Source organism: Podarcis vaucheri (genome assembly GCF_965113315.1).
Source record: "Podarcis vaucheri genome assembly, chromosome: 16".
In the NCBI taxonomy this organism is placed as follows: domain Eukaryota; kingdom Metazoa; phylum Chordata; class Lepidosauria; order Squamata; family Lacertidae; genus Podarcis; species Podarcis vaucheri.
Window position 1 is genome coordinate 927,683 of NC_138754.1, and position 12,404 is coordinate 940,086.

The 12,404-nt window shown below is 52.9% G+C and overlaps 1 protein-coding gene across 5 annotated transcripts in view; it reads right to left on the minus strand.

Moving 5' to 3' along the window:
* The window catches only part of ARHGEF11 (Rho guanine nucleotide exchange factor 11), a 63,108-nt gene that overhangs the window by 35,666 nt on the left and 15,038 nt on the right, over nucleotides 1–12,404 (minus strand). For 4 of the 5 annotated variants that reach the window (XM_082202023.1, XM_082202025.1, XM_082202027.1 and 1 more), the window contains 8 exons: nucleotides 7,522–7,554; nucleotides 5,389–5,480; nucleotides 5,065–5,163; nucleotides 4,438–4,487; nucleotides 3,968–4,025; nucleotides 2,236–2,414; nucleotides 2,054–2,125; nucleotides 350–469 (listed from right to left, as the gene is read on the minus strand). In XM_082202023.1, coding sequence (XP_082058149.1) covers nucleotides 350–469; nucleotides 2,054–2,125; nucleotides 2,236–2,414; nucleotides 3,968–4,025; nucleotides 4,438–4,487; nucleotides 5,065–5,163; nucleotides 5,389–5,480; nucleotides 7,522–7,554 — 703 coding nt within the window. The remainder of the gene's footprint in view (nucleotides 1–349; nucleotides 470–2,053; nucleotides 2,126–2,235; nucleotides 2,415–3,967; nucleotides 4,026–4,437; nucleotides 4,488–5,064; nucleotides 5,164–5,388; nucleotides 5,481–7,521; nucleotides 7,555–12,404) is intronic. The other variant, XM_082202026.1, reaches the window with a different exon arrangement.

Sequence of the window (12,404 nt, forward strand, 5' to 3'; positions counted from 1 at the left end):
GATGCATTCCCCGCTAGGGACTGAGCATATTGTTCTGTGGCTGCAGAATGCCAACTGAAATTCGGGGGAGAAAGACCGGGCTCTAGGTGGGAGAGAATGGGGTGGAGGAGTGTGTGGCTGGCAGCTCCCCACAACAGGAGCACTGCACCCCACTCTGTGTGGATGGAGCATGGCGTGCTCTGTGGCGGCACAGGAACTCTCACATCGTTGGCAAACGGCACCAACGTCCACTGTCCGCTGAGCATCGCCAGGCTCCACCTGTCACAACCTTCACCCACTCTCACTGCAGCCGACGCTCCACGCTGCCCCCTCCGCAACACAGTGCCCACCCCCACAGCCACCTACTCACCAGAAACCCTCCTGTCTCTTGGCGGATCTTGTGCTGCAGCTGACTGACTCTCCGGCGAGCGCCTTCAATCTGCTCCTCGATCAGGGAAGCTGGATTCCGATTGTAAGCTTCGTAGCAACGCTGCTCCAGGGTGGAGGGCAGATACCGAGATTACAGGCTGCTTTTTCAAGAGAGAGATCCAACTGGTGGCCCCCCACCCCCCGACTGACAGGGAGGCAAGGCTGTCCAGTAGATTTTGCAAAGGGCTAGCAAAACGTAAAGCATTGGCCAAGATCATTGTGGCGATCACACAGGGTCCCCGGACGTTTAACAGTCTATTGATCCCTGCGCCACCACTGCGCTCGCTTCCCCGCTGTCACCAACACGTTACTCTCTGGTAAAACACTGAGTCCAGACAGTTGTTAGAAGTGAACTAAAAAACAACAACTTTATTTTACAAACATTAACAAGCTTATGGTTTCTCAGATAATATTCCTGACAGTATCTTAACTTTAGTTTCTTTACTGGCCTATACCTTCCTAATACCTTCTGACTGATAATCTCAACTGTTTGATTGACTCCTCTTAACAAATTCTCTCCCACCAGACTAGCCCAACCCACAAACTTATCCCCTCTGTCTCTTCTCTAACGCCAGACTGACTTCTCAACAACGCTAACTCCCAAAAAACCCTCTGTGCTTAAACCTTCTACACAGTTAACTCTGCCCCTTGGGTTCCCATTGGTTAGTCATTTTACAATTAGTTAAGCCTTTCCTTATGAACCCAGTATGATGTCACACACCTAGCAAGGCAAGTGCCACAATCATCAATTCAAAAAAGTGATGGCCGCCATCCCAGTTGTTAGAATTGGTGGAGACAAGGAGGGCAGGGGCTGGTTTCTGCACAGGGACAGAAAACCCCTCAAATTTGCAAGAGGGTGGCAGTAAGAGAAACGGCAACATGGGGTGACTGCTGGCTTCAAACGGGGGGAGATCAGGCAAGTAGCGGGGCTCCAACTTCCTGCCAGGATGGCCAATGGTCAGGGAATCCAGCAACACCCAGAGGCCTCAGTCCTGCCTGTATCCCACCACCCCACAAGCACTTAAAGGTCAAGGGACCCCTGACCGTTAGGTCCAGTCATGTCCGACTCTGGGGTTGCGGCGCTCATCTCGCTTTACTGGCCGAGGGAGCCGGCGTACAGCTTCTGGGTCATGTGGCCAGCAGGACTAAGCCGCTTCTGGCGAACCAGAGCAGCACACGGAAACGCCGTTTACCTTCCCGCCAGAGCGGTAGCTATTTATCTACTTGCACTTGCTTTCGAACTGCTAGGTGGGCAGGAGCAGGGACCGAGCAACAGGAGCTCACCCCGTTGAGGGGATTCAAACCGCCAACCTTCTGATCAGCAAGCCCTAGGCTCTGTGGTTTAACCCACAGCGCCACCCGCGTCCCTCCACAAGCGCTTACAAGCCCCAAAGGGCCCTGTGGCTCCACAAGAGAGCCCAGTGCAGCGAACTAGGAAGGGGGTCGCATTCCACCACAATGAACTGCTCTGCTGCTGGCAAGACCCCAGGCTCAGGAGGCAAGCAAAACCACCATGACCGGTCCAGCAGAGCCCCGCTTCACCCCCTGGTTGGACCATCTGTCATCTGTGATTCCTTCACCGCAGAGGGTTGGAGTAGATGACCTTTGGAGGGCCCCTCCAACCCTTCGATTCTATGATTCCTACCTGCAGCTCTGCCTCCTCCTGCCTCAGCATGTTGCGGAGAATCTGTGTTGCGTGCTTCTGGACTTCTGGATCCTAAGAGTTTTCGAAAAGGCCGGAGAGGGGAGGAAGCGAGGTCAGTTAAGGCTGCCTACTGACTCTGCCCTGTCCTCCAGCCCCACTGCCCAGGACCCCCCCTCTCATACCTGCAGTGGCTTTGGCCCCGTGATGCGCTGCGGCGGAGGCAGCGGTGGCGGAGGGGGCGGAGGAGGGCACGCAGGTGTGACCTGAGGAGCCCCCGGCGGGTGCCCATCCTGCTGGGAGCCCAGGAACCCCACGGAGGCAGGAGGGGAGCCCAAGAGGGTGAGGGCGACGTAAGCACCGGCTGGGGGGAGCAGTGAGGGGGGAGGTCAGGAAGGGACAAGACAGAAAGATTCGTGTTAAAAACATGAGCCGTTTGGCGGTCCCCGTCTCCCTGAGAGGGGGGCACACGCCCACCAGACCAAATGAACCATAACCCCCAGATTTCATTCATAGGACCCTCGCACCTACAGGACTGCCTCTCCTGGTCTGCCCCGCGGAGCACCTTAAGGTCCACAAATAAAAACACTTTGGTGGTCCTGAGCCTCAAGGTGGTTAGATTGGTCTCAACTAGGACCAGGGCCTTTTCAGCACTGGCCCCGACTTGGTGGAACGCTCTGTCTCAAGAGACCAGGGCCCTGCGGGACTTGACATCTTTCCACAGTGCCTGCAAGACAGCTGATCCGCCTGGCCTTTGGTTTGGACTCAGTCTGACCCTTATGTTTTCCTCCCCTTACGGTTTTGATTTATGGGCTGCTACTAGAATGAGGCTGCATTTTAAATTGTATTTTAAATTGGGTTTTTCCCCCTTCTCCCCCCGCCATTATGTTTTCATTGTAATTTTACTGGTGTTAGCCACCCTGAGCCTGGCTCTGGCCAAGGAGGGTGGGGTATAAATAAAAATTGTTGTTGTTGTTGTTGTTGTTGTTGTTGTTGTTGTTGTTGTTGTTACTATTTCAAGCATCTGTAGAACTGAGATACAAGGCAAAATGTGTGCAAAGAAAGTGTTTCACAACAACAACAAGAGTCTGCTGAATCCGGCCCATGGGCCATCTAGTCCAGCATTCTGTTCTCACAGTGGTTGGCCAGATGCCCCAAGCAGGAACTGAGCAATCTCCCCTCCTGAGGTTTCCAGCAACTAACATTCAGAAGCAATGCTGGCTCCTGCAGCAGAGAGTTCCATAGTGTAACTATGCACTCATTTCTTCATGAGCCTGTTCCCCTTTTCTGTCCCCCAAAGACAGATACCTACGGGACCGCCTCTCCTGGTACATCCCACGGAGGACCTTGCGGTCTTCAAACAAAAACATCTTGGAGGTCCAGAGCCAGGGCTTTTTCAGCCGTGACCCCGATCTGGTGGAACGCTCTGTCCCAAGAGACTAGGGCCCTGCGGGACTTGACATCTTTATACAGGGCCTGCAAGACAGAGCTGTTCCAGCAGGCCTTTGGCAAGGGCACAGTCTGACCCCCTCCTTTGGCAATCCTCAGAGAACTCTAGCCCAATGGCTGCCATGAATTTGATTTTGAATTGATTTTAAAATGAATTGATTTGAGAATGCTGTGTTATTTTTATTGTTGTTAGCCGCTCTGAGCCCGGCTTCGGCTGAGGAGGGCAGGATGTAAATAAAATTTTATTTTGTTTATTATTATTATTATTATTATTATTATTATTATTATTATTATGTGCCCACATGGGTCTTCAGTACCCTTGCTGGGGAGTTTCTCCAACCTTCTTGCCATGGGCACAAACACACACACACACACACACACACACACACACACACACTGCCCCCATATTCCCCAGAAGGGCTAAAAGCCGGTGTTTTAATTCAGGGCCTGCCGGCGTGGCCCACTCACATTTTATGAGCTTCACGACTTCCAGGTGGGAGCTGTTGGTCACCATCGTCCCGTTCACCTGGCACAAGAAGAGAGGGAATCAGAGGGTGCTGGGGGAGTCATGCTGGAGAGACAACAGGCTCCCTGCACCCCCACATGCCCCTGGCATCTTAGGAGAAGTGGAGGTCTCCTCTTGGACGCCCAGGACCAGGCACGTCCTCAGAGCCAGCCTGGTGCTTGCTCTGGGGAGCAGCTGGTTCAAATCCCTGCTCATCCATCGCAATCCTTGCTGGGCGACCCGGGGCTGGTGTAGTTGTGAGGGAAGGAACGGGGTTAAGACAGAAGAGACAACACCTTCAGGTCCTTGGAGGAAGGATGGGGAGCAAAGGAGATGCAAACTTTTCCTGACGCTTGCCCAAGGGCGAGGGAGGCGCTCAGGAACATGGCAGAAGGGGTCGTTTTTCTACCTGGGTAAGTTCAGAACTACTCACTTTGACAATCCGGTCACCCTCCTGAACGCCGGCCTTCATGGCGGCCCCCCCTGTGGAAACAGCAGCACAAAACACGACACAGGAGACAGACAGGCTTTTGAGATTATGCCGTAAATAATCTGCAGGTGTTGTGTATTTTTTATTCTTATTTTCCCCACACCATTTGGATGTTTATTTTGCTAGCCAGGATTTTAAAACCGCAGCTGGATTCGAGTTCATGATCCTGGCCCTAAAATGGACATTAAACCATAGTTCCCTCTTCCAGATGAAAAAAGAAACTGTGATTTTGAACAGGAGAGGTTCAAAGAACTGAAGCCGCTGTGTGAAGAGAGGGCTGTGTGTACAAGTGTGATAATGATTCCTAGCTTATAAAACCGTGGGCTGTGGAGCCAGGAGTGTTATGTTCAAACCGGGCCGTTATGTTGCAGTCCTTACACCAGTCCTTTAAGGTAGAACAACATGATTGCCCCCATGTTGCAGGTGGGAACTGGCAAAGGCTGCCAGCTCACTTTCCCAGTTAGATTCAGTTCCTGTTTCTGTGGAGGGTTGAGTCAGGGGAAGGAGTCAGGGGCCTATGAGCAGAGGCCAGGCCCCAAAGCCCACCCCCCAACTCCCCACACTGCTCACCTGGCCGTACAGACTGCACCAAGACGATCCTGTCCCCACTGACAGTGAAGCCAAAGCCATGCTGGTCTTTCTGGATAATGACGCAACGCTGGACCAAACCTTGGAGGAGGAAGAAGAGGAAAACAGAAGATCAAGGCTTATTATGCTGTTCCTCCACCAAGTTCAGGCAGGAGCCCGCCTCCTCAAGAGCCGTGGCACTGAAAGGCTTCCGGGGGAACGGACTTGATTTGGCGCAGCTCTGAGAAGCAGCCAAGGGCGACCAGGAAGACCCTCACTGCTGCTGCCCCTCTTCCCGCCTCTCCCCCAGGAGAAAAAAGGGCTCACCTGTTGTTTCGCTGGAGTCGGATGGCTGACGGCGGTGTCCAGGAGAGCGTCGTTCGGGAGCCGAGTCGCCCAGGGAAGACAGGCTGCTCAACCTGCAGATGGAGAGAGAGAAGGAAGGAAGGGACTGAGAGAAGGAGCAAAGCAACGGGGAGAGGGTTGCAGCAACCGAGTGACTGCCAACCGAGCACCCACCAGATGTTTTGGGCTGGTGGGAGTTGCAGTCCACATCTGGCTGGCCACGGTCGCAACAGGCCACTTCTGACCCATTGTATGTATCTCGGCTGAGGGACACGTGAGACGAATAGGAACCCAGTACTTTGTAATAAGCAGACCCCGTTCCTCCTTGGCAGAACCCCTGCTCCCTTAAATTCAGCACTAAGTTCTCCTCAACGCTGCAGGAATTGCGCCAGCCCATGTGGAAACAGGGACTGTGAGGTTTTCGTCGCTGGGGTCGATGCTTCTCCTCTCACTGCTGCCCCAAGAGCAGAAGATGGAAGCGGGTATCCCCAGATGCAAGGAGGTTCTAGATGTCCCCTTGACCGGCCCACAGAGCCTTGAGAACACCAGCCAGGCCATCGCAAGGCGCCTGAGGATTCCTGGTCCTTTATAGAAGTTTCTGAGCCACATGGGGCCATTTGGAAAGGCCACCAAGGCAAGGCAAGCCAACTGAGGGATGTCACCTTCAACCTCTGCTTTCCCTCTGACCTCCTGTGGCCACGGCTGCCCTTCCCTGCTGTTTTCTGCCTCTGGCCTGGTCAGGCCTGGCCCCCAGGGACAACCAAGGCTGCCCCAGCATTCATGGCCAAACCCCAGAGGGAGTTGATGCAATGCAGCAGACTTCAAAGACCAGTGGAAAGCGGAAGGGGCAACCACACACACGCACACACACTTCTGAGGGACGCCATTCCTGGTGGTTTGACATGGACAGCCAGTGGTGGAGGGGTCAAGGAGCCATGAACATGTGACAACATGAGCAGGAGGAGGGGAAGGGCATGCAAGCAGCCACATTAAACACACACACACACACACACACACACACACACACACACACACAGCAAGAGGCAGAGGAACATCCAACATCTTACCAGGCTGCAATGGGGCTGATGAAAGGACACAAGACAAGCAGCGATGGGTGGAGAGACAGACAAAAACAGACAACAGTGGAAGAGTTATGTCCGGCGATTGTTCCCCTCTCATCAGCTCTGTGCTGGCGGATTTAAAGCCATGGCCAAAGGACCCTGCTGCTGGGCTGGGACCACTGCACCTGCCCACTTCAGTTGCTCCCCAAAGACCCCCAGAGCTATGATCATAAACAGCCCCCTTCTCACGTTGTTGGACTCCAGCGCCCAACATCCTCATCGTCCGCCAGCCGTTGGAACAGAGGACGCTGCCTTATGCAGAGAGGCTATTGCTCCATCCAGCTCAGGACTGTCCACCTTGACTGGCCATGGCCTCGCAGGGTATCTCCCAGCCCCACCCGGGGACTGAGCCTGGGACCTTCTGCATGCAAAGCAGCTGTTCTGCCTACTGACCCTCCCACCAGCCACATGGGCTGCAGGGGCTGGTGGGAGTTGGGGTCCCAGCCGCATGGGGCAGGGGTCGCAGCTTCCACAACCCTGTCCGGAAAAGAACATGGCAACCAAGGTCCTCATCATCATCAAGGGCACCCCTTCTTCAAAGCCATTTCTGGCCCCAACTCTGTCTCCCCATTGCAAACCGCCAATACCTGCTGAGCTCTGGGGGAAAATGCACATCTAGTTTGCGAAGCCAATTGTTAAATGCATGCTCTGAGATCTGCGTAACTGATGGTCAAGAGGTCACTTTAGGGAAGAGAGAGAGAGACTCACACCTCAAGTCAAATATTGGGCTTTCAGGGGGTCGTATGGGAGAGCCAAAAGCATCAGGCCACACACAGAGATGATGTTTAACAATAATAATAACATCCACAGTTGTTACACATCGTACAGCAGGGAGGAGGGAACTTCTGTGGCCGACCCAGATGTTGCTGGAACTCCATCTCCCATCATCCTCATCCCTGGCCACTGGAGGAGGGCTGATGGGAGCTGGGAGCCCAGCCAGTTCCCCCCATCCCTGCCCCCAAATCGTTCTGCATCCCAGCTGCTCCCATCTTACCTGGGCAGGTGAGGGTGCTTTTTACTGGCTGGTCTGTTGCAAAGGAGGGGAAGACAGAAATTGACACCAAAGACAGGGGTTGGCAGAGAGACCAGGCAAGGCCAGAGGAGAGCGTGAGGGAAACAGAGAAAGAGAAAGAAAGGAGATGTAGACATGAAAAGGCCACAACAACCACAAAACACAGCAGCTTCCAGGACTCCAGGCTCAAAGGCCCCAATCCCTTTGCTTTAAGGAAAAGCTCCTTTTCCAGCCTGAGGGCCACATTTCTTTCTGGGCAATCTTCCAAGGGCCGTACGCCAGCAGTGGGAGGGGCCAGAGGCATAGAAATGGATTAAAATTGTACCTGTGTGGAGTAGCCTATTTTCTACACACACTCACAACCACACACCATCCAGGCCAGCAAGAAGCATTAGGAGAGCTCAAGGTCACCATTCAGGCGAGGCAACACACCCACGGAGGGCGCAAAGCAGGGATAGTCAGAGGCCTGGCCTAGGGAGAGTCCTGAGGGCCAGAGAGAGCGCGCGCCAAGGGCCACAAATGCCCCTCCAAGCCCTGCTCTAAGAGAAATGCTCCCTTTACAAAGGAATTAACAAACCGCAGTGGTACCTTGGTTTGCAAACTTAATCCATTCTGGAAGTCCGTTCTTAAACCAAAGCGTTCTTAAACCAAGGCTTGCTTTCCCATAGCAGCGGGGGACTCAGTTTACAAATAGAACAAACTCAACATGTTCAGCTTCCAAGGCAAAGTTCACAAACCAAAACACCTACTTCCGGGTTTGAAGCGTTCTTAATCCAAGTTGTTCGTAAAACAAGCTGTTCTTAAACCAAGGTACCACTGTATTTAAAACCAGACTGACAGCCAAAATGCCTCTGAACATGTGCAGGTTCCTTGTTTTCACTTCTCTCTCTCTCCCTCTCTCTCTCTCTCTCTCTCTCTCTCTCTCACACACACACACACACACACACCCCTTACTGTTTCCCGACACTCAGTTAACACAACATACAGTTAGGCCCCTGCAAAACCAAGATCCGCAGCTGTTGTTTATTCCAGTGCTGAAGTAACCACACATGTCTACGGTGTAAAGATTTTTTTTTGGGGGGGATGCTTAGGGCAGCTCAACACACCATTTTCCTAATTGCTACTTCTGTCCACTGGGCAAGATCTCTGCAAGATCAGGCATGAACTGCTGCAAAGGAGCTCAGTTTCACATTCTCCTGCACTGCAGAAAAAAGGCACCATGCATCGGGCTGCATCTCAAACGCTGGCTGGTAGCAGGGGCGGGGCGGCAGCCATGGGAGTTGTGGTCCGAAGCATCTGGAGGGCACAATGCGGGGGAAGCCAGGGGCCACCACACACAGCAACCATCAAACACAGCGCAGGAAGAGAGCCTGGTCACAGTGATTCAGGAGAACTTAAGATACCGTAAGCGCTCGCGGATCAGGCCAAAGGGGGCAGATCTAGTCCAGCATCCTGTTCTCACAGTGGCCAACAACCAGGTGACTATAAGAAGCCCCCAACAACCAGGTGACTATAAGAAGCCCCCAAGCAGAACCCGGAGACTACAGCACTCTCTGCTCCTGCAGTTTCCAGCAACTGCTATGCAGAGTCATTTCTGCCTCAGCCATGGTGGCTTGTAATAATAATAATAATGATAATAATAATAATAATTTATTTGTACCCTGCCCACTCTGGGCGGCTTCCAACAAAGATTAAATATACAGTGGTACCTCTGGATGCGAACAGGATCCGTTCCGGAGCCCCGTTCGCATCCAGAGCAGAATGCAACCCGGGTCGGCGCGAGTCGCCATTCGCCGCTTCTGCGCATGCGCGTGATGTCATTTTGAGCATCTGCACATGTGCAAGCAGTGAAACCCGGAAGTAACGTGTTCCATTACTTCCGGGTCACAGTAGAGCGCAACCCGAAAGCGCTCAACCTGAAGCAACTTCACCCCGAGGTATGACTGTACATCAATGTAGCCATTGGTAGCCTTCTCCTCATCCATGAATTTGCCCGATCCTCTTTTCACGCCATCCATCAGGAGGGAGTTCCATCGTTTATAACTGTGCGCTGCGCAGAGAAGGACTTTCTTTTATCTGTTCTGAACCTGCCAACATTCAGCTTGGCTGGTCTGCAGGTCAAAACTAGCGCAGCTATACACCCACCCTCAGCCCCAGGGCTGGCTGGCGCTTGCAAGTCCAGAACACCTGGAGGGCATTGGCTTGGGCAAGGCTAGTCTCCAGCAACAAAGGCAGCGACGGCCAGCAACCTAAAAACCTCTTTTTGGGTCTGCTCTGGTGGCACAGGAAAGGGAATGGGTCCCTTTGCCCAAAATGCCAAGGGGCTGCCAGCCTGGGTTGGCTCTGAGATCTGGGCACAAGAGACTTTGACAGAAGCAGGAGAGGGTTTTTGCAAAAGGAGAGCAAGTCTTCCAGCAATCTGTGGTTTGAGCCCGGAGGCCAGGAATTCCTGGTTTTGCTACGTGGGCTTGACCCCAGCTTGCAGGGGATGGAGGAGGAAAGTACCTTTTCTCTTATGGGGGGGCAGCAACAACACCCCCCCCAACATGCACCCTTACCCATCACCTCCTGTGAAAATGGGAGATACAGATAGGTATTATTTCCTGATCTCAGAAAGATAATAATTACCATCTGGAGAGCGAGATCTCCACCTGAGAAACGAGCTCCAGTATAAACACAGCCTGGGTAATTCCGGGGCTTCCACAAGCCTCTCCACCCTCCACAAAAAAATAATTATTATGATATGCAAATGAGCACAAACGGGAGCTTATTTGGGAAAACACAGCGTGGTGGGGAGGCAAGGCCGGCAAATGCTAGATCAGCAGATGCAAGCAGAAGCAAAAAATAAGGGTGTGTGGAAACCCAGGCCAAAAAATGAGAAATTAGCAGGGTTTGAGAATCCCCTCCACAAAAGGACCGAGAACCAAATCAGAGCAAAAACGGCAACATCCAAACAACCAAGAAGGGTCTGTGTGTGTGCAAGAGAGAGAGAAATCTCCCTCACGCACACAAACCCATGCCCCACCCCAAGGAAAGAGGCGCTCAGACCTCTTGCTTCAGCAAGCACATTTGCACAACACGGAATGTCTTTCCGAAACCACAATTACAGGCATGGAAGGAGGCGAAGGAAGGTAATTACATCCTCGTTCCATCAGATCAGTGCTCCCTTTGGACCACCTCCACACACAAACACACACATCTCCCCCGTTTTCTTCTTCTTCTGCGTTTTGTTTTCCAAGTCTGCCTCTGCTGGGAGGATGAGGCCACAAGCCACGGGTGCTGCGATTTCCACGGGCTTCCCAGCCGGCAAAGATTCGCTACCAACCCGGCCCTCTGCCACCTCCGCAGAGCATGGCTGTCAACTTACAGATTTGAAAATAAGGGACCAGCAGCCTCGAAAATAAGGGCTCAGCAGCCAAAATAAGGGGATGTTCCAAGGGGCACAGGTATGTTCAGCTTCTGAGCTCCTCTGAGCCAAAGGCAGAAAGCCCAGCCAGCAGCCAAACGAAGCCTCATCAATAAGGGACAGCAGCGGGACATGGCGCTGGGATAAGGGACTGTCCCGCCAAATAAGGGACGCTTGGCAGCTATGCCGCAGAGCGCTGGTGCTCACAGCCCTTCCAGAAAGACTAAAGGCATTGTCCTAAATATGAAATTATCCATCTGAAGCCCCTTTTGGGCAGGGACCTGCCCTCCCGTACTTCGCACATTGCATGAAAGCAGGAGCTGCCTAATGGTGGTGGTGGTGATGATGATTTTGTTCCGTCTTTTCACTTCACCTCCTCCTCCTCTAGGCCTGCCCTGTATGTTTCCTTGACACCAAAGAGGCAGCTGTCTGACTGCCAGGGTCGAAACTGGCCCACAAAGACCGGGGGGGGGGGAGAGAAATGGAGCCTCCAGCTGCAGGGGCAGTGTGCTGCAGAGAACCTGGAGGAAGGGCAGTGGTCGGAAACAGGACGTTGCCCTCAGGCACAGCAGGACTACAGACGTGTGAAGGAAGGCCAGAGGCTCAAGAGAGCCTGAAATTGAGTTGAGGGTCTGCTAATGCCCATTAGTCGCTGCCCCCTCCCCCAATAGAGAGGCCCTCCTCCAGCTTGTTCCCACAGAGCCTGACTCGCTTTCGGTGGCAGCCCCAATCAAGGTGAATATTTTGTAGCAAGCCCTACTTCCAAATTACCCACACCAAAAAAGAAAAAAAAAAGGTGTGCTCTTATTTATTTATTTATTTATTTATTTATTTATTTACAGCTTTTTAAAATCCTGCTCTGGCAAAAAAGACAGGGGTCCCAAGAACAGTTTGCAAATACTAATAGCTTGGCAGTCCGTGCCCACATCAGGCTAACAAATCTAAAAATACACAACACAAAAGGAAAAGAGACTGGGGAGGGAAGAGGGGAAAAGCCAACTCGGGGATTCATTCTTAGTTCTTGGAGTGACTAGCCAGAATGGGAACTCTGCTGAGTTCAACTGAAAATGTGTGAAGGTGCAGGGTCAAGGTAAAGGGACCCCTGACCGTTAGGTCCAGTAGTGGCCAATTCTGGGGTTGCGGTGCTCATCTCGCCTTACTGGCCGAGGGAGCCGGCGTACATCTTCTGGGTCATGTGGCCAGCATGACTAAGCCGCTTCTGGTGAACCAGAGCAGCGCACGGAAACGCCGTTTACCTTCCCGCCGGAGTGGTACCTATTTATCTACTTGCACTTTGAGGTGCTTTCGAACTGCTAGGTTGGCAGGAGCAGGGACCGAGCAACGGGAGCTCACCCCGTCATGGGGATTGGAACCGCTGACCTTCTGATCGGCAAGTCCTAGGCTCTGTGGTTTAACCCACAGCGCCACCCACGTCCCTGAAGGTGCAGGGATAAAACTG